Below are 23,932 nucleotides of genomic sequence, written 5' to 3' on the forward strand. Positions count from 1 at the left end.
TCCCCACCTCCAGCCCCACGGAAGACAGCTGTGCACATGTCCCTGGAATTGTGCACACTGCTTGTGGGAGCCGGGGTGGGCAAAAAATTAACAGAAGTTAATTCCCTTCTTATCAGTAATTACTTTATATATATAAAGATTAAACTCTCCAATCAAAGGACCGAGATTGGTAGAATGGATAAAACACATGATCTGACTCTATGTTGTCTTCAAGAGGCTTTCTTGAGATCCAAAGACACAAACAGGTAACCTAACACCATATACAAAAATTAACTCAAAATGGATCAAGGACCTAAATGTAAGACCTAAAATAAGACAACTCTTAGACGAAAACATAGGACAAAACTTCAAACACTGAATTTGGCAACGATTTCTTGGATATGACACCAACGGCACGGATAACAAAAGAAAAGATAGTCAAATCAGACTTCATGAAAATGGAAACATTTTGTGCACCAAAAGACACTATCCACAGAGTACAAAGCCAGAATGGGAGAAAATATTGGCAAGTCATATATCTGATAGGGGATTAATATGCAGAAAATACAGAGAACTTCCAAAACTCAACAAGAACAAGAACAACAACAAAACCCGTGATTCAAAAAAGGGCAAAAAACTTGAATAGACATGTCTCCAAAGAAGATATACAAGTGGCCAATAAGCATATGAAAGATGCTCAACATCACTAATCATCAGGGAAATGCAAATCAAAACTACAGTGAGATACCACTTCATACCCAGGAGAATGGCTACCATAAGAAAAACAGAAAACAACTGTTGGGGAGAACGTGAAGCAATTGATACCCTTGTGCACCACTGATGAGAATGTAAAATGGTACAGCCTCTGTGAAAAACAGTATGGCAGTTCCTCAAAAATTAAAAATAGAATTATCGTATGAGCCAGCAATTCCACTTCTGGGTATATACCGAAAAGAACTGAAAACAGGGTCTCAAAGAGTTATTTGTACACCCACACTGATAGCAGCATTATTCACAATAGTTAAAACGTGGAAGCAACCTAAGGGTCCACTGATGGATGAATGGTTAAGCAAAATGTTCTCTATACGTGCAATGGAGTATTATTCAGCCTTAAAAAGGAAGGGAATTCTGCAACATGCTACAACATGGATGAACCTTAAGGATATTGTGCTAAGTGAAATGTGCCCATCACAGAAAGAAAAATTCTGTGTGATTCCACTTATAGGAGGTACTTAGAGTAGTCAAAAGTCATAAAGACAGAAAATATAATGCCAATTTCTAGGGGCTGGCAGGAGGGGAAATGGAGAGTTATTGTTTAATAGGTACAGAGCTTCAGTTTTACAAGATTAAAAGAGCTATGGGAATGGATGGTGGTGATGGTTGCACAGCAATGTGAATTATTTAATACCACTGAAATGCACACTTAAAAATGGTTAAGGTGGTAAATTTTATGTTATGTGTATTTCACTGTAATAAAAAAAGAAAAAAATAATAAAGCTGCCATCATTTAAATATCAAGAGATTAAGCTAACAACCCGAATTATCTGGATGTTCTTGAAAAAGAGGAAGATTCGGCATCACTGGGTCTGTGTCCCACGAGGTCACGATCATCTGGGGCATAGAGAGGGTCCTGCATCATGTCCCTTCCACCTCTCACTCAGCGGTTGGCCCCAGTCCCCATCTGACCAGTTCGCTCATTTCTGCCACCTGCTCGGACCCTCGCGGGCACGAGAGTTTGAGATTCTTCCTTAGAGCAATTCTTCTGATCTTAACCATTGAGAAGGACCACATTTTGCTTCTTTTAATTTCCAATTCACTGTGGAGTAATAATTTTATAAAATATTAAAAAATAAATTACAAAAAATGATTATGTGCTTGGGGGTCACAGTAATGCCACTGACTGTAAAAAATCCCCCAACACTTGCTCTGCTATTGTCTAGCAATAGTTTCTGCTATTGTCTCGCAATAGTTTCTGCTATTGTCTCATTGTGGGCAGCTAACCAAGAGCTCCAGAGCAGCACAGGTCCACGCAGGTGCATGCTGAGTTGGAATAAGAATCACCTGGAGGGCCTGTTAAAATGCCCTTTGCTGGGCCTCACCCTTGTGGTTTCTGATTATGAGGTCTGGGGTGGGGACTGAGATTTGCATTTCTAGCAAGTTCCAAGGTGATGCTGCTGGTCCCTGGACCTTGCTTTGGGAACACCCATGTAGAGTCTGTATCTGATTCAGTGCTGTACTCCCATCCCTACAGTATGGTTGGTCCCTTTAAAAACCATGACCTGTCAGCTATCAGAGAGATAGTTACTGACCTTTTCCAAAGCCTTTACACAACATGAAAGAGAAGACGTGGAAACTCCCTTTCTCTGGCCCTTTGGTGGGAGCTGCACCTTTTCTGTGTTTGCCTGTGGGTACAGGCCTTTCCTTCTGCAGGTCCTTTAGGAGGAACAATAGCTGTGCTTGGCATCCCGGCTTGGTTCCAATGGCTGCCTTCCTTTTTTTTTTTTTAAGGGTTTTTCTTTTTTTAATACATTTATTTATTTTATTTATTTATTTTTGGCTGTGCTCGGTCTTCGTTGCTGTGCGCGGGCTTTCACTAGTTGCGGTGAGTGGGGGCTACTCTTCATTGGGGTGCTCGGGCTTCTCATTGCGGTAGCTTCTCTTGTTGTGGAGCACGGGCTCTAGGCATGCGGGCTTCAGTAGTTGTGGCTCGCGGGCTCAGTAGTTGTGGTGCACGGGCTTAGTTGCTCTGCGGCATGTGGGATCTTCCCGGACCAGGTCTCGAACCCGTGTGCCCTGCATTGGCAGGAGGATTCTTAACCACTGTGCCACCAGGGAAGCCCCCGGATGGCTGCCTTCTGATTCCAACAGGTCTTGGGGAATTCCGGAAGGCTAGGTGTGCCCGCCCATTAAAATGGCATCAGGTGTGCACAGGTGAGGGAGGATGTAGACGACCACGTTGCCTGACTGGATTGCCCACGTTTGAATCCTTTGGGCTTCAGGGTAATAAAGTCCTGTGCTTCTCTGCAAGGGCAGGCTGGTTTTAACATTAAACCACCAGCACCTGCAGGCAACTGAAGATTGGCTCTTTTCCAGGACGAAATGTTTTCCCTAAGGTGGACAGAGTTACGTGCAGCCCGACAAGGAAAGGGCTCTTCCTGTTCAGTGAACACCGATTTAACACTGTAGTCTGGCCTCAGATCCCTGGGCCTTCGTCAGATTCGTGAACACTCCTAGCTTCCTAAATTCACGATAGGAATTGTGTCTGCTCTGGTGTATTTGGATTTGTCTCTCTTGATGTAAAGTGTTAATTTTAAAAATTGCATGTGTTTTCTTCTACAAGATACGAACTGGCTTATGATCCGGCAGACTGTAGATCAGTGTAGTCAGTGTAGATGAGCTCTCGGGGCGGTAATCACCAGGAAGCAAGTTGACCGCGAATCCCCTCATGTGAGTGACAGCTTTTACATGATCATCGCTCGTACTTGTTGATGATGGTAAGGGTTGACCCAAAATTGCCAGGGGAGTGGGGATGTGTTTTCTTGCTTCTTGAGGGAAAATGACATGGGTGAGTGTCTTCAGAACACTGGGGAAAATATAAAATAAACCTTTTTATTACTGTGCATCCATACTGGTGATTATTTTTGATGATAATTCTTGAAATAGCAAACTAGGGGGCTCTGCCATGGAAAGAGGGGCAGCATTCATTCAGAGACGATGAACCTGATTAGGGTGCTGCCACCGTCCCAGCATCTTTTTCATCTGTTCATAAGACAACTCTCTAGCTCTTTGTCAAAGCCAACTGCATATGATAAACATTAGTACAGTTTCCCTGTACTTGGACCAGCTTATAAGCTCATGTAAATGTGACCGTACAGGACAAATTTGTTATAAACCAGGATGCGTGGTCTCATGAGCATGTTTTAACACTTTTCTCTATAATCTCCCAAGGCTGGATTTCTAAACCTACCAAAGCATAAAGCTGAATAAATAAAAAATTTCAAATAACTTTAGTGATTGTGTTTAAGGAAAATCTGTAAATTAAAACCCAGATTCCCAGGGCTATGTGGTTGTATATCCCATTTGCATAATTAACAGTAGAATGTTGGTTAGGGAGATACCAAATCTGTGTTCCTAATTGGTCTTAGGTGAGGAGGGCTCCATGATTCTGTTATGGATGGTTTCACGAATGGCACTTTTTTCAGTGGAATGGCTTTAAAAAATTAAGCTTTTATTTTGAGATAATCGTAGACTCACATGCAGTTTTTAGAGATAACGTAGTGGGATCCTGAGTACCCGTTGCCCAGTGTCCCCCAGTGGTACCACCTTGCGAAACCCTAGTGCAGGCTCACGACCAGGATTACAAGATGCAGCACCAGTCCAGGTGCAGACATTTTCATCACCACGTCACACCCATCCGCCCTCCCCGGCCCCCCGACCCCCCTGACCCCCGACCCCCAGCCTCCTGCCTTAACACCTTGCATGACTGACGTTTTAATCTACTCGATGATTCTACATTCTACCTCATTCTACAAATGATGGGAAGGGGCAAGTGTTTTGTTAACTTATCCTGCCCAGATATTCTGAATTTTCAAAAAAGCAAGAAAACAGATTGAGCCCCTGCAGGAAAGCTTATGACTTTGAAAGGGAAACGGCCTCAGTGTTTCCGTGGAGTGGTTCTTTTCCCAGAGGCTGAGAACGCTAATTTCCCAGGGGTCTGTGTGCATAGAGCAACCTCTTTAGTTAATCAGCAACCCTCCTGGAATCCCCCCGCCACAGGTGTCCCGCCGCGGACGGGGACAGGGACCATCCTGCTCTTCCTGTCAGGCACCAACGACAACGCGCCCGCCCTCCACCCACAGCCTCGATACCTGGAGGTCTGGAGTCTGCAGGAGGCAAGCCCCTCCCCATCGAGGCGGAGGATGGGGACCAGGAGCCCTACTCCGACCCGTTCACCTTCAAATTGGACAATACCTGGGGAAACACAGAAGACACGTGGAAACTGGGGGAAAATCATGGTGAGTATTCGCATTGGTCGGGGATAAAGGATGGAAAAAGACAGAAACCTGACTTCCACAGACTTAAGCAAAAGAGGAATGTGTTAGCTATGTAACCGGGAAAGAGGCCAAGCGAGCCTGTGTCCCAGCAGAGCTGGGGGCTCCGAGGACTTCCTGGAGAAGGCAGCTCCGGACCTTGGCCCTGCCTTTCTCTGGGTCCTTTCATCTTCAGGCAGGCTCTCCTCTGGAGGTGGCAGGGTAGCAGCTGGGAGTCCCTGGGACTCATCCTGGCACCTGGCAGGAAGGTGTACCTCACTGCAAGGCTTGACTTACCTGTCCTGCTCAACATCGTGGGTGGGGAGGGCAGATGTGCTGATTGGCTGGTTCTGAGCCCACACCTGGATCTGGCTGGGATCTGGGCTTAGCCTCTCTTGACCCACACGGCCTGAGAGTTCAGGAAGTGTGGGCTCCCCCAAAGGAAAGTTGAGGTGCTTTTACCAGGAGGAACAACAGGCATCCAGTGTCAACATCCTCCTCTGTGCTTCTATTAACTGGTCTCTAGGATGTAACCTGTTTTTTAGTTGAAACTGTGAGTCCATGTTCCCAGACCCAGAGTGTGCCGTAAAGCATTGAAACTTATCCCAAAAGAGGTCTGGGCTTCCGGGAGGTGATCTGCAAGCCCTCAGAATACCCTGCCTGATAAAAGTGTCTCTGTTTACCTAGGGGAGGGGATCTTGTGTCCATCAATAGGAACAATGTGATTTAGGGTGTGGCCTTTGGGTCATGTAAGCGTGTGGGTGTCAGTTAATCAGCCATGTGGGTGGCTAACCAGTTTTACAAGACCAAGTTCTGATAAAGACCCTGGACACAGGGCTTGGTGAGCTTCCCTGGTTGGCAGTATTCCATGCATCTTGTCACTCATGGATGCTGGGAGGTAACGTGGTCCTGACTCCATGGGCAGGAGAACTGGAAATTCTGCATTTGATACTTTTCTAAACTCTGCCCCATGTACTTCCTCCCTTGACTGATATGAATCCATATCCTTTCAGTGTAATAAACCCTAGCCATGCGTATACGGTTTTCAGCCAGTCCTGAGTCCTTCTAGAGAATTATCAGCCGGAGGGTGTTCTTGGGAACCCCTGCACTTGCAGCTGGTGTCCGAGTGAGGGTGCTTCTGGCGACCCTAACTTCATGCAAAGCCTTGGCACATGGGAGGCACCTAGGAAATACCCACCGAGCAGCTGAACAAATGCACAAGTCAATGCCGCTAAGGTCCCTCTCCCTCTGCAGGTCGCTCAGTGGAACTTTTAATGCTGAGAAGCCTCCCACGTGGTGACTACTTGGTGCCGCTTTTCATCGGAGACAAACAGGGACTCTCCCAGAAGCAGACTGTCCATGTGAGGGTCTGTTCCTGTCCCGGTGGGTTCACATGTGCGGAGCCCTCCGTCGTGGAGCCGGGCTCCTCCAGGGGGTCCTGGCCTCTCTCTGTGCAGCGTTCATAGCTCTGGCAGGTCAGCAGATACAGGAGCTATCCTGGGAATGTGGCTCCCCTCCCCAGGCTGTGAGCCAGGGGGATGAGTCCTCGGGGGTGGGGAGCAGATGACGGCCGAGGTCAGCGGGATGCCTTTGAGAATAACCCCTAGGCTCATGAGAGTCCCAGACTCAGATCAGAGGTTGCCACCCTGGTCAGAAGTGCTGCCTGCCTGGCAAAGGCAGCTTCTACTTAGTACACAGCAACTTACAGCCATGGAACCTAGAGATGGACACTGTCTAAGGGAGACTGTATGGTTTATAATAGCTGAGGGCAGCAATGAACACAAGCTCCCAGGGTTGGCAAAGGCTAACAGGGAAGCTCAATTTTCAAGGAAATAATAAAATATTACTCGTCACATGGTATTCATCAGTTCAACAAATAGTTATCTCGTACCTACTCGTGCCCCAAGCTGTGCTAAGTGCTGTGGCTACAGAGATGATGAAGGTGCACGTGACCCCTGAGTTCATGGCTGAGTTACAAGTTAGCAGCACAGGATCCTGTTGGAACCTCTGATCTAGATGAGCTGTGCACCTCGTTTCCGCCTTTCTCTCATCACAGCCGCTCTGCTTTTCCTGCTGAGATGCTATTTTGTGTCTGAAGCCAGAGGCAGGGATGCTCTATCCCACGTGAGGAAGGCATCCAGACCCTGATCACGTGGAACGACGAGAGCAGAGCCGCCCCTGTCCAGGTAGTGGAACTCAGTGCTTGTGTTTCATGTCGATGCGAGTTAGGCACGGCCGTACTGTTCTCACTCACGGTCCTTTCTCATTTCACCATCTCACCATATTTGAGTAGCAAATGGGAAAGAAAGTCCTGTGAAAATTGTCTAACCTCACAAATTGATTTATTGTTTTAGGGCATTGGTTCTCAACTGGGGGCAACTTTGCCCCCCCATTCCCCCCCCCCCGCCCCCAGGGGACAGTGGGCAGTGTGGAGGCATTTTGGTGGTCACGACTCAATTGGGAGTGCAGTGGGGGGTGATGCTTTTGGCGTCTGGCGGGTAGAAGCCGGGGAGGCTGCTGAACATCCTGCCGGACACAGGACGGTCCCCACAACACAGAAGTCACCGGCCCGAGTGTCAGCAGTGCCAAGGCTGAGAAACCTTGTTTAGGAAAAATGACTTTTGCCAGGTGGAGTTTCTCTACACGGAAAACATGCTATGCTCCCTAATTAAGTGAGCCCACGCTGGCTTCTTGGCCGTGGTGTGGGGTGAAGTAAGGCAGAACCCACGCAGGCAGCCTCTCCAGCAGAGGTGGAGCAGAGAGCCCACTGGCCCTGAGGGGACAGCCCTGGGCCCGTGTCACGGTGGGCGAGTCATTTCCGTGCATCCTCAGCTGTGAGCCAGGGAGGGTGAAACCAGCCTCACAAGTCGGTAACGGGTCAAGGAAGACGAAGCCCATGTCAGCCCCTCACAAGCCTCCAACACAAGGTGGAATCAGCCAGCGACTGCTGGGTTTTCATACCTGCCGCTTCCGATCCTGGCCCTGCCTTGGCTCCATCGCCCTCGTCACCAGCTGGGCCATGAGGTACAAGCACAGTGAGCGCTCCTATCTGTCTTCACTTCACTCTGAACTAAGGCTGGTTGATCCAAAAGGCGAAAGCCAAGAAATGTCAAAAGGGAACACTGTCTTTCACGCAGAAGATTCAGGTTACCTCATCTGCTGTTGTCTGAGACCTTTACCTTCGGTTTTCTCCTGGAAGGAAGAGACTTTGTGAGATGATTTTGGGAAAAGAGAGTCCAGTTGACTTTGGTCCCTGGCTTGGATAAATAGGGAGATATTCTAAAAGATGATTGGTGGTTGGAGAAGCTGGTGGTTGACCAAGACTCCTAGGGTTCTTCCCACATTTTCTCTCCTCTGTTGGCGCAAAGGAAGGGGAAGTAAGAGCCTTGGATCACGTTGAGGATGCACATACCTGTAAGTCCATGTCTGTGCAGGTCGGCATCCAGCCCTCCCTGTCGTGGGGACAGGAAGGCAGAGGCACGGTCCAAACTATCTAGATAGTTGGATTCCCAGAAGGAATGCCCCCTGCCCCCAGCTATGAGAATAGCAGCTACCTGTTTTGATTTGTTTGTGTAATTTGAAGAAGGAAACCATCCTGACAAACAACAGTGCTTTGTGGGACAGATAGAATCCCCTGCCTCAGGCAGTTCTACTCTGCTCTGATGCGCAACCATCCAGGAAAATGGGAAGAGCTCCTGAGCCAAGGAGCTGTGCTTAGCCCCCCACTTGGTGGGTGGAGCTGAGGCTGCCCAGCTGGAAGGAGGCCCGTGGGGAGGGTGTCTCCCCAGGCACTGGCTGAGGGCACTGCCAAGGTGGGAGAGGTGCTGGTGATGCCTGTTCTTGTTGGCCGGCTGCTTAGTGGTTGTCTTTTTGGGAAGGAGGAGCAGCTACAGAAGCAGAGTGTGTGGAAGGGAAGCTTGGTCATTGCAGGGCTAGGCCAGGCAGGTTGGAGGGGTTCTGGTGGCACTGACCAAGGGCCGGCTGTCAGAGGGACAAGAGCACCCAATCCAGGACAAGGGGCCTCTAGCTCGTCTTGTCCCAGAAGATGTCCTTCCTCTCCTCTGCTACTCACAGCCCAGGACACACCCCCGTTCCTGCCACAGTATCTTAGGGCTCTGAGAACGGGGATCCAACAAACCTGGGTTTAGGTTCCCAAACTGTGTCTTATCAGATACAGAATCTAACCAATCCTTGACTTTCATATATAAAGTGAACTCAATGATGTTCTTTTTCTCTCAGGCTTATTGGACAATTTAATCAAATAGCACATGTAAATTAGTAATTACTGGTACACAGTAAACAGTGGCTGCTACTACTAGTATTATTAACAGTAATTACCAATTATGTCTTTGTAGCCATTGGTAAATAAGGCTACCCCAAAGTGTCCACGCTTCTCCATTATCCATCTCCGTTAGCCTGAATATACCAGCCTGCATTCACACACCGGGGACATTGTACACTCCTGGGAAGACTCCTTCATCCCGGATGCCATCACTGATTCCACCAGCCTTGTCCTATTCTGCCGCTGGACGTCCCCAGTCAAGAGGGTCTGCAAGATAGCATAGGGGCCTGCCCTCTCTGTGGGGAAGCTGGTGAGCTCTTAGAAAAAGAAATCCAGCACCCATCAACTTTGGAGTCCCTCAGTGAATATTTGTTGAATGAGGAATGGACAAGGTGGCACACAGCACTGCCCAACTGTGGTGACCCCAAGAGCCTTCACTGTGAGTCTTAGAAGAGGATGAGAACAGGCTTTTAGATACCGAGGCCCTAGTGAAACAAGGCTTTTGGTTTTGTCGGTTGGTTTTTGTTTTTACCATCACTTTACGTGAAACACTAAACAACAAGGAACTCCACTTCCTAGCCAGCAATTACAAAAGCATCCCCTCCCCAGGTATGTCCTCTTGCTTTATAGGGCAGGTGTCTTTTCCAGAGTCTGGATGCTTTCTGTGATGGCATAGAACAACGCATCTGGGGGAGATGATACTCCTTGCTGTCTGCATTTATTACCGCCATCTGTAATTTCAGCTCCTGTCATATTTCTTTCCCTGTGTCCCACAGGAAAGGTCATACGTCAGGGATCAGATGTCAGCCCTGTCCATCAACACAGCCGAGGTGGGCGCCAAGCTGGGAGCTAAGGTAAGTGTGGCTCATTTGCTGCTTCGGTTGAAACAGAGGGGTGGCTTTGCTGATGGTCCCCCTGGTGGGGGACACCCTGGCTGCTCCCCTAACCCCCAACCCAGGATGATCCCCTGCAGGCCCGACCCACACCTGCCTCCACCCCAGCCCCACCTGCAAAGGCCCCGTGATTCTGCTCAACCTCACATGCCTTCGCCTCCCAGCTCAAGTGTCAGATGACTCAGGGCCCACTCCAGTCTGTCCAGTGCTACCATTACGACTTTTTGCCACATGCATATGCCACTTGCACTAGTGTATTAAAAAATTTTTTTTCTTTAAATGGACTTGCATACAAATGAAATACACTTCTTTAAATAGGAAATTTTATATTTCAACTGTAAATGAAAAACCAGTCTTGCTTGTATAAAGAACAGGTAAGTGGCATGCAGACACAATAGAAATAGAACCCAGTAATTCCAGGTAGAAAATGTGGAAGGAGAGAGAGAGCCAAGCCAGGCTGGCACCCGATGGAGACTTTCTCCTTGTTGTCATTAGGAGTATGGAAGAGGAATTAGAAAGGGATTGATTTTCTTGCTGTGCAATTCAATGTCATTTAAAACCCTGTTCCCAAACTGGCTGAACCTTCCCTTCTCTAAGAGGACGATGATCCCACTTGGAAAAAGAGTGAGTTGACCCAGGGCTGCCGTCATTTATGGGGCAGGTGCCTGGCTGGGGTGAGCAGGTCCAGGCACAGAGGGCATCTGCCCACCAATCTACGCTCCCAGGGGAAGGGAGTGCAGAGACTCCCGGGGGGCTGGCGGGGGCCTCTCTTTCTTTAACTGGTCTGTAAGCTTCCGGCGGCCAGAGCATTGCTCCTGGTAAGCACATTAAGAGCTCTGATCCACTGACCATGCCCTGGGGTTTGCACTCTGCAAGCATAATCCCACTGCATTTTCACCAGACCCGTGCAGGAGGGTATCTTGCTGCCCCATCTGCAAGGGAGGACACCAAGGCCTGTGGCTTCTATTTCTTGGAGTGTCTCTGGGTTCCCTTTATGATGTCCTGCAAACAGTAAGTGCACCTGTGGTGGCTGGTTGAGTCGACAGCCATTCACGTACTTTCCCTAAGTGAAGTTGTCACTTATGACTTACCAGGTAACCTGATGTTTTAAAATCTGTGACAAGACATGAACTATCTTAAAACTGTTTCTAAGGACCATTGCCTGCTTTATTTTCTTTGACATTTTATTGCATGATTGAAGGGCTTATATTAAAATAATAGAAACCCAAAGCAAAAATTGTCCACACTCCTATCCCTAAATCTAAGCAATTTCATTTGTCTGTGTTACCTTCTAGATCTTGTCCGTGGGCATATTCAATTGTCAGGTGTCTATAACGTCATCGGTAGACTGTTAGAATCTACATCTTCAAATCACATTGGGGCATGCAGTTCCATTTCACTATAGTCCTTTTTCCTTGCTTCTCTCCACCTTTCCTTTTCTACTCCCACTCCGTCACCACCACCCCCATCATAATGCCAGTTTTATTTGCATATGAGTTTCTGAGCAGGGAAAGGTGTGCCTTCGTTTTCAACTGGAGGGAGATGTGTTGTCTTTGGAGTTTCCCCGAGCGTTTTCCCCCAGGATTTAGGGGAAATGCTGCCATCTTTGCCAAGTGCATCAGACCAAGTCCACTTTGTGCTGGGGACTCTGGTGAGTTCCACAAGCTCACTCTCTCCTGCTGGGACTTCACTGATGACTGACAGCTGGTTCCCTTGAGAGGTGGCCCTTCTAGAAGATTCTGTGATATGGGTAGAACAAACACATAGTCAGTGAAAACCTTCTCATCTGTCTACCTAGTTATTGTGATCGTTGGTTGTTACTGAGTTGTTATTTGATAGTGCTGATCAAATATGACACTTCTCAGAACAGCCACAGATAGATACATTTCCCTGTGTCCATCTCTTACAGAGATCATCTATAAGATCAAGAGCAATGGCCTTGGCCCTGGGCAAATTCCAGCCCAGTGATTCCATACCTCCTGCCAAATTGAACCCCAACTCCCCTTTATATACTCCATGTACAAATTCTACAACTATGGCTTTGCTTTTTAACATGACTTTTCAGACTCACAAGAAGTTGTAAAAATAGTTCAGAGAGTTTCTGTGTACCTTTCACACAGCTCCCCCCAGGAATGACACTGTATATAACCATAGTATGCTATCAAAACCAGAAAACTGACTGTGGTACAACATTATTAACACAGGTCTCAAACACAGACCTTATTTGGACTTCACTAGTATAACTAGCTATTATTTTAACAAAAAATTTACTTTTCTGACAAGAACTAAACGAGGTTCTCAAGGTCCAAAGAGCCACAGTTTTTATGATGGAAACTTCTAAAAAATAATTCAAGATCTCTATAATTCATTATCTTTTCTCAGGCTGAGTTTGCACCAAGATTAAAAATGTGCTCTTCTTTTTTGCGCTAACATGGTGCCATGAATCCTTGAAAGGGCTTGTGTATGATAGGTGTGTCCCTCTGGTCCTGGAAGGGCCAGCTTCACAGGCGTGGAACCCGGTCAGTCCCACAGGGCCCTGTGCTCAGAAAGGCCCTGTGCTTGGTTAATGCTCTACTGTCACCATCTTGAAATTCTTCATATCTGGACAAGGGGCTCACATTTTTATTTTGCACCGGGTCCTGCAAATTATGTAGCCAGTCCTGAGTCTTAGGGGTTGCGTCTCATTCACAGACTTTCAGGCCATGCTCATGGCACAAAATGAGTCTTATGGGGATTTTGTGGACCCAAGATGGGGCTTGAAAATCTTATATTTTCATGCTCCATCCCCACAAAGCAACTATAAAACTCACCCATGGATTTCTGCTATGAACACCTACACGACTATTGTTAGAATTATTATACCTTTAGTGCAGAAGCAAAAGGCAATATAATTACACGAATTTCTGGCTATGTGTTTGTATCCTTGGGTAATTTATATGAAACCAATAAACACTTCATTCTTTTTACTTGAATTAATTAATTTTTCATTTTTTAAAAAATTTAAGGGTCGTGGCATGTTTTTTGATCCAAGAAGTGTGAGAAACAAATACCCTCCTCCTGTAAGTACAGATGAAGATGTTATCATGAAAAGAGTTACCTTACTGTCCTGATAGCCATGGGAAGCCCTGAAAATGGGAAACTGGGAAGGGAGGAGGTGAGAAAAAACATACCCAACCAACATCCAAATAAGCCAAAAGAAGTGAATGTGGGAAACAGATGAGAAGTAAATAAAGTACCTACATCTAGACTTGAAAGCATCAGAGTTTTTCAGTCCCTGGCAAATTTCTTTTGCTGCTGAGAAGCTAAGAACTTGGTGAAGGCCTGAATCTTCTTTTGCTTTGATTCTTTACAGATTTATAGAAGTTTTGAGCTAAGGGGGCCATAGAGGCCATCTAGTCTATCTTTTCCCTAAACCTTACTGGCAGCAGAATCCTTCCTTACGAATGAGATCTTACAAAGAATGCCATTATAAATAAAACAGAAAAGAGTTGTTTTTTATTAGTACCAATTTTGAAGTACATTAACGTTTATAACATATACCTATTACCAAAGCAACAAATAAAAATAGTGATTCGGTTGAAAACAACAACAAGAAAGAAGTTAGATATTGTGGAGGAAGTTTGCAAAATTTTACCTTAGCTCCTAATTCATTGCCTCACATTGTTGAAATTAGTTCTTAAAGTATCAAGAAAATTTCATTTATGCCAATAAGCAGTTTCAAATATTTTTTAGGGAGCTCAGTTTATCATATCAGGTTCTCTTTGATTCAGCAAACAAGAGACAAAAAGCATCATTCAAGTTTCAAAAAAGCAAATTATAAAATTTTTGCTTTTATTAACATGTTGGGGGGACTCAGCTTAAAAGATGTAAACCCTTCTCCATTATATTAGAAAAATAACATTAAATATTATTATTAAAATAATTTTCCCTAAAATGGAATTCAAATCCTCTTGCCAAAGTGTCTTTGAGAACTCATAGGTCCTGGGGACACAGCTGAAGCCAGGGTCTCAGTGCAGAGAGGCCGGGTGAAGGGAAATGGTGCCGTAGGCCAGAATGGACACACACGGGGCAAAATGCAGCAAAATGCAGCAAAATGCAGCATGTGGTAGGACCTAAAATTGGCTCAAGGCAAAATCGACCCTGAATTTGGAGACTGGCGCAGCCTCTTCCACTACCCGGGAAGGACCGTGGTGTCTGACCCGTGAGCACATTGGAAGAAGGGCCTATGTCTCCGGGATCGTCCTCTTAGAGGCCCACGGGAGCCGGAGGGTGGCTGACTGAAGGCACAGCATCTCTGGGCAGCAGGTCCCCAGGGCTGTTTGTAAGGGTTACCCTTTGCCCTCTCTTTGGTTAAGTGTGTTTAGTTCAATTCACAATGGTGTGGTGTGCTGCGTTTATGTATATAGATAGATATGTGTACAGATAGGGGTGTGTGTGTGTGTGTGTGTGTGTGTGTGTGTGTGTGTGTGTGTGTGTATCCTCATGGACATGTAAAATTATTCCAAGCTTTACATTTTTTTTACATACATCTTCTGGAGTGCACTAAGTACCCCTAAACCCAGGGGTTATCAGAAGTCACTTCAGCCGTAAAGCCATCAGTGTTTTAGAAACACAAATCGCATCAGGTCACTCTCCAGTTTAAACCTTCCCAACGGCTGGCCATTGTCCTGTGATAGTCCACAGCCCTGAAGCCTAAGGCCGTGTGGTGGCCTCTGTCCTCCGCCTGCAGGTCTGAGCTCCCTCCAGCCTCCAGGCCTCTGCTGGCCCTTCCTTCTCCCTGGTCCCTCTGCTCCTGTCTCCTGGTCCTTCTCCTCCTGAGAGGTCCCCAGGCGCAGGCTGGGTGAGGTCTCTCTTGCACCTTCCACGGTCATCACTGTGCTTCTCTCACCCTGGGTGCTGGCCCCGTGCCTGCCTGAGCCCGAGAGTGAGGCTGCCTTGCCTTACCCTGTGCGGGCCTGACTTACATGATGCAGTTGGGGAATCTGTGGGTTCCCAGGCAGCCCCCACATGGCGCACGCTGAGTCCATCTCCTCACTGCTCTAGCCCACTCCTCAGCCAGTACCCCAAGACCCAGGTCCATGAGCACTTCCCCGGTGAATGAGTGGAGGGCGGCACACCCACTACCACACACGAGGTGAGGCTGACCCAGCAAGGGCAGGAAGAGGAGAAATTAGAACCTGGGGAAGAGCCATGCGGTCGGGGGAGCAGGAAGCAGGATGAGGTTCCCTGTGGGAATCAACTGTTTGCTAAATCTCGTTTGTGGAATGGTCCCAAACCCCACTGGCCAGGCTTGCTCAGCTCACTTCTTCCCTAGAAGCCAAGGCGTTGAAGGGTCTATCAGTCAAAACTGGCAGGGCCTGCCCTCTCTCCCACCACACACGTAGGTGACATCTGATCAAACTGCCCTTGGCCTGCTGTCCCTCAAGGAGAGCTCTGACAACCCTCCGCCCAGTGGTGGCCCCCTGTCTTCTGGCCAGAAGAGGCCATCAACTTGGTGGGGAGCTGTGAGTCCTTGGTGGTGTTAGGACTCTGCTTCTTTGCTTTGTAGGTTTACCTGGATACTGTGGTGCCCAAAGGACCCATGGAAGTGAGGGTACAAGTGATGGCAGGGATGCTGAGTCAGGTAGGAAGGCCTCCCCTTGGTGGTGAGTGGGTTCTGCTTCCCCATCTGGCCCCACACTGACCTGGGGCCACTTCCTCCTAATCACCGTGTCAATCAGCTTGGCTGCATAACAAAATACCACAGACAGGCAGCTTAAACAGCAGACTATTTTTCTCACAGTTCTGGAAGCTGGAGGTCTGAGATCAGGGCACCATCAGAGTTTGGGGGGACACAATTCAGTCCATAGCAAGTGCTTTCATGGGAATCCTCATTCCAGGGGCATTTCTGCAGATCAGCACAGCCTCAGACAACAGTGAATGGTCTCTTTCTGTGAAATTATGAAAGATGTGGGTTGACTGTGCTGGAGGGAATTATTGGACAATAACATTGTCTCTCCTGGAAGGTTCCTCAACACAGCCACCCTCTATTCTTGGGCAAATTAAACAGTGATTTGGGAGTTGGGGCAAACGCACGGGTAGTTTACATGGAAGGGGCCGGAGCAGGTGCTGTGGAGAGACGCTCTCTGTGTGTGCCTGCTCCCACCCCACGCAGGGAGGGACACACACAGAGGCTGCAGGGGCTGCTTCCGACCCTAAGGAGCCCCATACGTTGCAGGAAAGTTGGGGCTCAGACCTGTGAGATAATAAGTGCAAAGGAATAGATCAATGCTTGGTGGGCGTCGTCTGCCAAGAGTTACTTTACTTGGCAAACTCGTGGGTGATCATCACTGCGTACCAGGCCCTGTCCTAAGGAATCGAAAGGTATTAACTCAGTTCTTGCATCAGCCCACCAGGGCAGGTTCTATTATTTTCCTTATTATAAAATAAAGAAACTTAGGGACAAAGAAATTAGGTACCTCATTCAAGACCAGTCTGTAGAAACGTCTGCGACAGTGGGGACAAGGCCCTGCCCACCATGGCACTTACCTTCTCTCGTGGCTCCCCTGCAGCAGCTCCGTGGTGCTGACATCCCCAAGGGAGACCCTGGTTACCCACCTCACGTCTACGCAGAGGAGGGCAAGTGTGAGCGAGCAGAGACCCGCAGTTCTCCCGCCTTCTCCGAACATGACCTGTCGCCCGACTTGCTGGACTCTTTGGGGCCAAAGGCTGCTCCACTCGAAGAAATATATTCTGAGTCAGGTTTTCATTTCTTAAAAACTGCATATTTTGGTGAATTGGAATAACTCATGAAGGGGAAATCACTTCTAGAATGTTTCTTCCTTCCTTTTTTAAAAAATTACCTTCTAGTTCTTGAATGAGGTTAAACTGAGTCTGGATTAAAGGCTTGGACATTCGCAGATCAGACATCTTGAACCAAAGTGAAACAGCAGGTTATACTTTTTAAAAATTCGATTTGTCAGGCAGATTTTCTAGAGAAACTTGAATTGTGTAATTCCTTGCTTCCGCTCATGGAAGCAGCTCATGGCTGCTCATAGCCCAACTCTGAGGGTAAATAAAATATAATCCACTGATTACCCCAGCTATTTGGGAAAAACTGGAGAAACAGATTTTTTAAGTGCTTATTTAAATTTCTATAATTAGGATTCTGCTTCAGTTTAAGTGAAAAATAAGTAAATAGGGAAATGTTTTCTAGAACATTTGAGATCAGTATTTTTAGTGATTTTTAAAAATATATAAATATTAAGCCCTTTGTACTTTTTGAGTAGATAAATAGATAAAATATTTTATCATGAGAAAAATGATTATACTTAAAATTTATGAGCAGTACATACTAAAAACACCAAACTGACGTAATTTAACTTGCATGTATTATGTAAGTAAAATAACTTAGGAGACTTTGAGTGAATAAATTCTGATTAAATTTTATCTGTGCACAAAACCACAAACTTTAATTGATTTCTACATGTCCACCTACCGCTAGTGTAAATTGTGGGGGAAGGGATAGTTTCCTTTAAATACCTAAAAAAATGTAAATAGTAGGACATGTGCCCTATATATACTCAGTTTTCTTGTCTGAGTAATAGATAAGAAACTGGTTAAGCAGAATTTTAAATGCTACCAGGACACTTTAATGTATATATTAGATATCTAAAAGCCTGTGGCAAATTCTAAAAAATTTATATAATTAATGAGCATAGTCTTTTGTTAGTCCCCTCTTGAACCTGAGGGATAAATCAGGAGAAGCACATTTATGTCAAATCAGTGAAATGCTATATTAAACCTAAGTTTTAGCTGACGCAAACTTAAAACTTTCCCTTTCTTTTTAAAGAAGCTGTGCAAATGCTTACTTTAAAGAGATCTCAAGAGTTTGTACATAGTTATTTCATGTATCACCTAGTGCTTTGAGTAACTGAAAAAGAAGAAAAACCATCTCCAAAGCATTGGAAAGTCTAAAGCTGACTCACAGATGTGTACAACAGCTATGCTAATGCTGGAATGATTCCGAGGAGAGTCTAGGACATTTTCTGGGTAATTCAGGATAACGGTAATATCTTAGGACAGTATACTTTTTGAGTCTGAATGGTTGCTAAGGATCAGTAGGTGGTCACTGGACCTTCCTGGATCTGAGGCAAGGGACAGAAAACTATGGCCGTGGGGTAGATGTGGCCCACCGTCTGTTTTTGTAAATAAAGTTTTATTGGCACACAGCTGTGCTCATATGTTGTTTAAGGGCGTCCATGACCCCTTTGTGCTGCCGTAGCAGCACTGAGTAGTCACGATGGAGACGTAGGGCTCACAAAGCCCAACACATTTACTTCCTGGCCTTTTAAAGAAAAAAAGTATGCTGACCCCCTTGTCTAAGGCATTCTTTTTGGAAACCCCACATTGCAACAAACATATTAAGATATATCCATACTCTGTTTTAAAAACAAATACATTGCCATACAATTAGGGAAGGTTTTAGATAGGTTTGCTTTTGGCTATGGGTAACTTGGCTCATTTACTAATGGTTATGAAATCTTGGCAATTGTTGTGTGTATTTGTGAATTCTTGCATTATGAGGCTCTCTCCAACTAATTGTCCTCAAAAGTAATAAAATACTCATGAAAAATTCATGAATCCCAAATTTAGCAATTAACAAGAACAAAATGTTATATTTTGTAGATATTTAATTAGACATGTATTAATTTTGATTTTGCTGCTTTCTTTGTGTGTTTTGAAGCCTATATATATGTTTTCGTAGGTCTCAAGCCTTTGGGATATATTGTCCAGTGGAGACACTGGCCCTGTTGGCATTTTATGAAGCATACCTGGCATGTAATACTTTGACTTTTCCCTTTAGATGCCAGACTATATTATATATTATCATCTGTCCCAACTGATGTCTGCAGGGAACATTCTTGGATGTTGGCTGGTTCTCCCCACAAGTTCATTTTCAAGTCTATCTACATGCTTAGAAAGGCTTCCATTAGAAACATCAGCACCAGGAGGTTTTGGAAAAAAATGTTAGCCTCCAGTGGAATTTATGTACACTCATGAACTAAACGAAGTCTTACTAATGGCAACGAAGAAGGCAATAAAACAGAAATAGTAAATATTTTCCTAGAAAATGTGATTTTATTAAGAACATTAGCCTCCAAATTACTTAGCAATCCAAAGATAGCTGCCATCTCACAAGTTAAATATTTATTTTGCATTTCATCAATTTTGGGTTTCCATTTATATTAACGGTCTCATTGGCTTTATGGAGTTTTTCATCAGAGGGGTTTGTTTCGCTTACTTTTATGATTTACCGAACACAGAAGCTATCTTGATTGTTAAAATCTTTCCCAAGTGAGGGACTTCCCTGATGGCCCAGTGGTAAAGAATCTGCCTTCCAATTCAGAGGACGCAGGTTCGATCACTGGTCGGGGAACTAAGATCCCACATGCTGTGGGGCAACTAAGCTCATGCACCACCACTAGAGAGAGAGAAGCCTGCACACCGCAATGGAGATCCCGCGTGCCGCGACTAAGACCCAACGCAACCAAAAATAAATAAAATAAATAAATATTTTTAAAAAACCACTTTCCCAAGTGAAACACTAACCCGGGAAATCTTATTTTATGTACTTGTAAAGTAGGTATAGCAACAGTCCCCTCAAAGATGGCATGTGGGCAGAAGACTGCAGACCTTGGGTAGTCATTGTCTCTCCTGAAATGTGTGTGTCAGAGGCCAAACAAATCTGCCATCAGGAAGAAGGAAGAGGAGAAAGAATGCTGGAGATATAAAAACAGGAAAGACTAGTCCTTTCATTTTTCCCAGCATGAGGACACTGGTGCTGGAATGGCTGCAGCAACTGCTAATTTCTCAATATCTGTCACCTCTCCTTCCTCAATAAAGGAACCCTGAATTTTTGGCCATCGAGAGTGGGAATGACATTTCCCACCCTTCCTTGCAGCCAGGTATGGCCATGTGACTACATTCTGGCCAATGGAAGGCAACTTCCAGGAAGTGTCCTTGAAGCATGGAGATGTAGACTCATCTCTTCCCCCTCTTCTCTTCTACTGGCTGGAATGAGAATGTGATGGCTGGCACAGGAGCAGCCATCCTGGACGTTGTCGTTAGAGCTGACGCATGGTACACCAACAGGATAGAAGGGGTGGAGGTCTCTGACACCAGGGAGCCCTACTGGACCCATCCCAGGACTACCTTACTCTGGAGTCAAACAGAAAGAGAATTAAATATGTCTTGTTCAAGCCAATGCTATTTTGGATTTTCTGTCACTCATGGCCAAGTCTAATCTTAACTGATACAAAATATAGGACCAAGATAAGCAAGCTGTAAGTAGCAGAACTGAAACTTAGGGCATTGGCTTATGGATGTGGTCGGGGGCAGGGACTCAGATAGTGGGGGCTAGAGGACAGGTTAGCCATATCGTGCAGAAACAAAGCATTTGCTAACAACTCTCCTCTGTTGTTTTTTGAAAAGCAGCCCTTGCTCTGAACAAGGATTGAGGAAGGAAATGGTAGGAGAAATTCATAATGTAGAAATGCATTAGCTGCTTCTCACTGCTTATAGCAAAGTCCCACAAAAGAGATGGACATGGGTGACTGCTGGTCAGGGCAGGAGTGGCATGAAAGGTAAGGCAGCTATGCTCATGGAGACCGTTTCTGCCTGAAGCACGCAATCTAAATTGACTGAGAACTGGGTAATTTGGAGCCTTGCAGGGTTGAAAAAAGCAACTGCTGCACCTCTCAAATGACATCAGTCATTGGAAAGGTTTTGTGCAAAGCAGTGCACTTAGTGGAAAATAAAACTAGTGCCCCATCCTACCAATTTGTAAGCCTTGTGGCAAAAGTCACTTTAAGGTTGCCTTCCTACCCAGGCCTGTTGCTTCAGGTGACTCAAGGTGGGCGGTGCCATTGTGCTGAGGGACAGGAGACATCGGCCAAGCGAGCGTGGAGGCCAACAAGGACAGGCCAGAGGCTCCAGGGTTATAAGCTATGTCTCAACAGAGAGAGCTGGCTGGAAACAAATAGATCAGAAATCTTTACGTTTCTGAAAAAATGCTTTGCCAAAGAAACCACAGCCTGGTCTGAAAAAGCCTGTGATTGTTCAACCTCAAAGCCATCCCTGAAAACAAGGAGCGAGCTGTGAAAACCATTCAGGTCCCAGGAAGGGCATCCCCCCCGGTACCCACGCCAGTCAGCTGTGGCAGGGGAGACAACAGCAAGCACGCAGGTAGGGGCCGGGGGCGGCGACGGCTGCAGAGGTGTCTTCACTGTTCCTGCCTCCCAGGATTTGCTCATGTGTATGGATCAATGATAATTGTGTTTATTAGTTTGCTTTTCTCCAAATGGGCATTTTTATTGCAGGCGTCTTACTGTTCTTACTTGTCTACCTTATGTTGGCTGTATTGGGAACCAGGAACTTATTATTTAGTTTGTAGGTTGTGAAACCATGAAGGACCTCATCCGTATCTGTGGGAGAGGACTGTGCTTTACCCTGGGATCTTGGATTGTGAGCCAGATGCAGTAATTGGGTGGGGCTTTGCACTTGGTTCCCTTGGGGTGTGTGTGGGAGGGGTTCTGTGTGTAGACGAAGGGCGAGCACAGATATGTGGGTGGCCAAAGCGTGGACGGCTGCAGAGACTACTGTCCCCCAACCCCCATTGTCCCTTCTTTCCTTCTTCCCAAGTTTGAGCGAGGGCTACGGCTTCCTCAAATGAAAATGACATTTCCCAGCCCTCCTTGAACTAGATGTGACCAGGTGACCATGTTCTGGCCAATGGGGCTCACATTGCAGAAGCAGAAGCATAGGTGCAGATGCTGAGATGGGTCCTTGAGGAGAACAGGGATGCCTCTTTCCAGCCTCTCCCTCTCCCTGCAGCTGGAACACGGCTGTAAAAGCAGACTATCGGGGGACCGTGGGAATGGAGGCTTCCGACCATGGGATAACGTGTTAGAGCCTCGTCCCTCACCCTGGAGACCATGAGAGCCTGAATCACCTCACTTTTTACAAGAGAGAAATAGACACTCGTCTCTATTTTTGGGGGGTTCGTGTTCTGTCATTCACAGCCAAACTTAGTACTAATTAACTCAGGTTATATAACCTAAAAAACAAACCAATAAATAGAAAAAACACTGACATAACAAAATATGTGCATTATGCTTCAGAGTAATTACCTTGTTTAGTTAATTTTATTCATTGAACAGATTTTTTCCATTATGTTCAAATATTTGTGCAGCGAATGTTTCATTCTTCCCTGTGCTGCATGATGGCTTAATATAGTTCTAAAATTATTTTCCAAAACGGCTGTCACTACCCTGTGACAAGATTCTTTTAAATATCCTTATTTCTGTCCACACAGTATCATTTTGAGCTTGGATCTGGTTTTTGGAAACTGCCGAAAGTCATTCAGGGCCTCGCCGGGTAAACAGGTGAGGGATCAGCCTGAGTGAGAGCACTGTGGGCTGGGAATGGGGGTGAAGGTGGACGATGGGGCCCAGAACCTGCAAAACGTTTGAGCCCATGGGCATCGCTGTGCAGCTGGGCCGGGTGAGCTCAATCACTTTTATTCTTTAGTTCTTGCCTTGTGATGTTCAAAACCCCCTAGGATTCTGTGGCAGAATGAATTCACATACCTGGGGAGGTGGTGTTACCAGGATGCTTGTGTTAACCAAGATGGCGCTATGTCTGGCAATCAGGAAGATCCACACATAGATCTGAACCCATGAAGGAGGCCTTCACCAGGGAAAGGTCGGTGAGCATTTCCCGGGTTTGAGGAATGATATCGCCAAGGTCCACTAGTGTTCATGGTCTCCAGACCCTGCAGTTTCCATTTGAACTAATCATTTACATAACAAATTGAGGGAAAAAAGAATGACTTTGTTGTTATTCTTGTTCACATCGTCCTAATGAACCACCTCCAAGAGCTGAAATTCCCTCTATATTTTGCAGTCTCTGTGGGGAGAAGCCCAGTTTAATGAAGTCAGCAGCCACCGAGAGCTCTAGGAGGTTGTATTTTAAAGGCTCCTTCCACAGGCCAGTTGTCCCATCCAGGGCGATTTTGCTCCCAGGGACCCTGGGTGATGTCTGGAGACACTTTGGTTGTTACGACTTGGGAGAGGGTGCTCCTGGCCAGGGGTGGGTGGAGCCAGGGATTCTGCTAAACGTCCCACAGGGCACGGGACGGTCCCCACAACAGAGAATGATCCAGTCCAGAAGGCCAACAGTGCCAAGGTTGAAAAACCCTGCCATAGTCCCACTCAGACCCACTCTGAAATACTGTTCAGATGGCAAGAAGCTAATGACCTCTGTTTTAAAAGAACTTCCTCTCTGAGATGAGCTGAGAGACATGATATTAAGCAGTGCAGTAAACTGTGTATCTCGAGGGCTCCCTCTGGGCCAGGGCTGCCACCCTCACGCGACTTACCCTGGGTTGACACTGTCCTGTCATCAAAGTGCTCTTAAGCCACTGCTTGCAGGGACTGAAAACAGAATAAAGATAATTAGACAGGAGTTGCTTGCCCCTGACCAAAACGAACCTAGAGTAGACAGAACTCATACATTAAATGCTTTCAACCCAGAAAAGTGAACTCATTGTGCTAAACACTATGCTTAGCAGGAAGTCTACATGGAATCTTTAGAGTTCTCAGAGCCCAGAGGCAGGCACAGGCCCACAATGGGACACATGGTCTGAAAAAGGGTCCGGCTCCTGGCCATGCAGGGCTCTGCCACCCCCTTGCTGGAGACTTCCCCAG

General features: G+C 46.3%; 1 protein-coding gene across 1 annotated transcript in view; it reads left to right on the plus strand.

Annotated features, from left to right (window-relative positions):
• CDH26 (cadherin 26) overlaps positions 1-23,932 on the plus strand; it is a 70,323-nt gene that overhangs the window by 43,102 nt on the left and 3,289 nt on the right. The window contains 12 exon segments of the mRNA XM_068566050.1: positions 3,320-3,343; positions 3,345-3,462; positions 3,464-3,473; positions 4,756-4,854; positions 4,857-4,994; positions 6,264-6,425; positions 6,428-6,484; positions 7,066-7,104; positions 7,107-7,195; positions 10,068-10,145; positions 15,733-15,807; positions 16,736-16,925. Coding sequence (XP_068422151.1) covers positions 3,320-3,343; positions 3,345-3,462; positions 3,464-3,473; positions 4,756-4,854; positions 4,857-4,994; positions 6,264-6,425; positions 6,428-6,484; positions 7,066-7,104; positions 7,107-7,195; positions 10,068-10,145; positions 15,733-15,807; positions 16,736-16,925 — 1,079 coding nt within the window.

The sequence above is a fragment of the Eschrichtius robustus genome, chromosome 16 (genome assembly GCF_028021215.1).
Source record: "Eschrichtius robustus isolate mEscRob2 chromosome 16, mEscRob2.pri, whole genome shotgun sequence".
Classification (NCBI taxonomy): Eukaryota; Metazoa; Chordata; class Mammalia; order Artiodactyla; family Eschrichtiidae; genus Eschrichtius; species Eschrichtius robustus.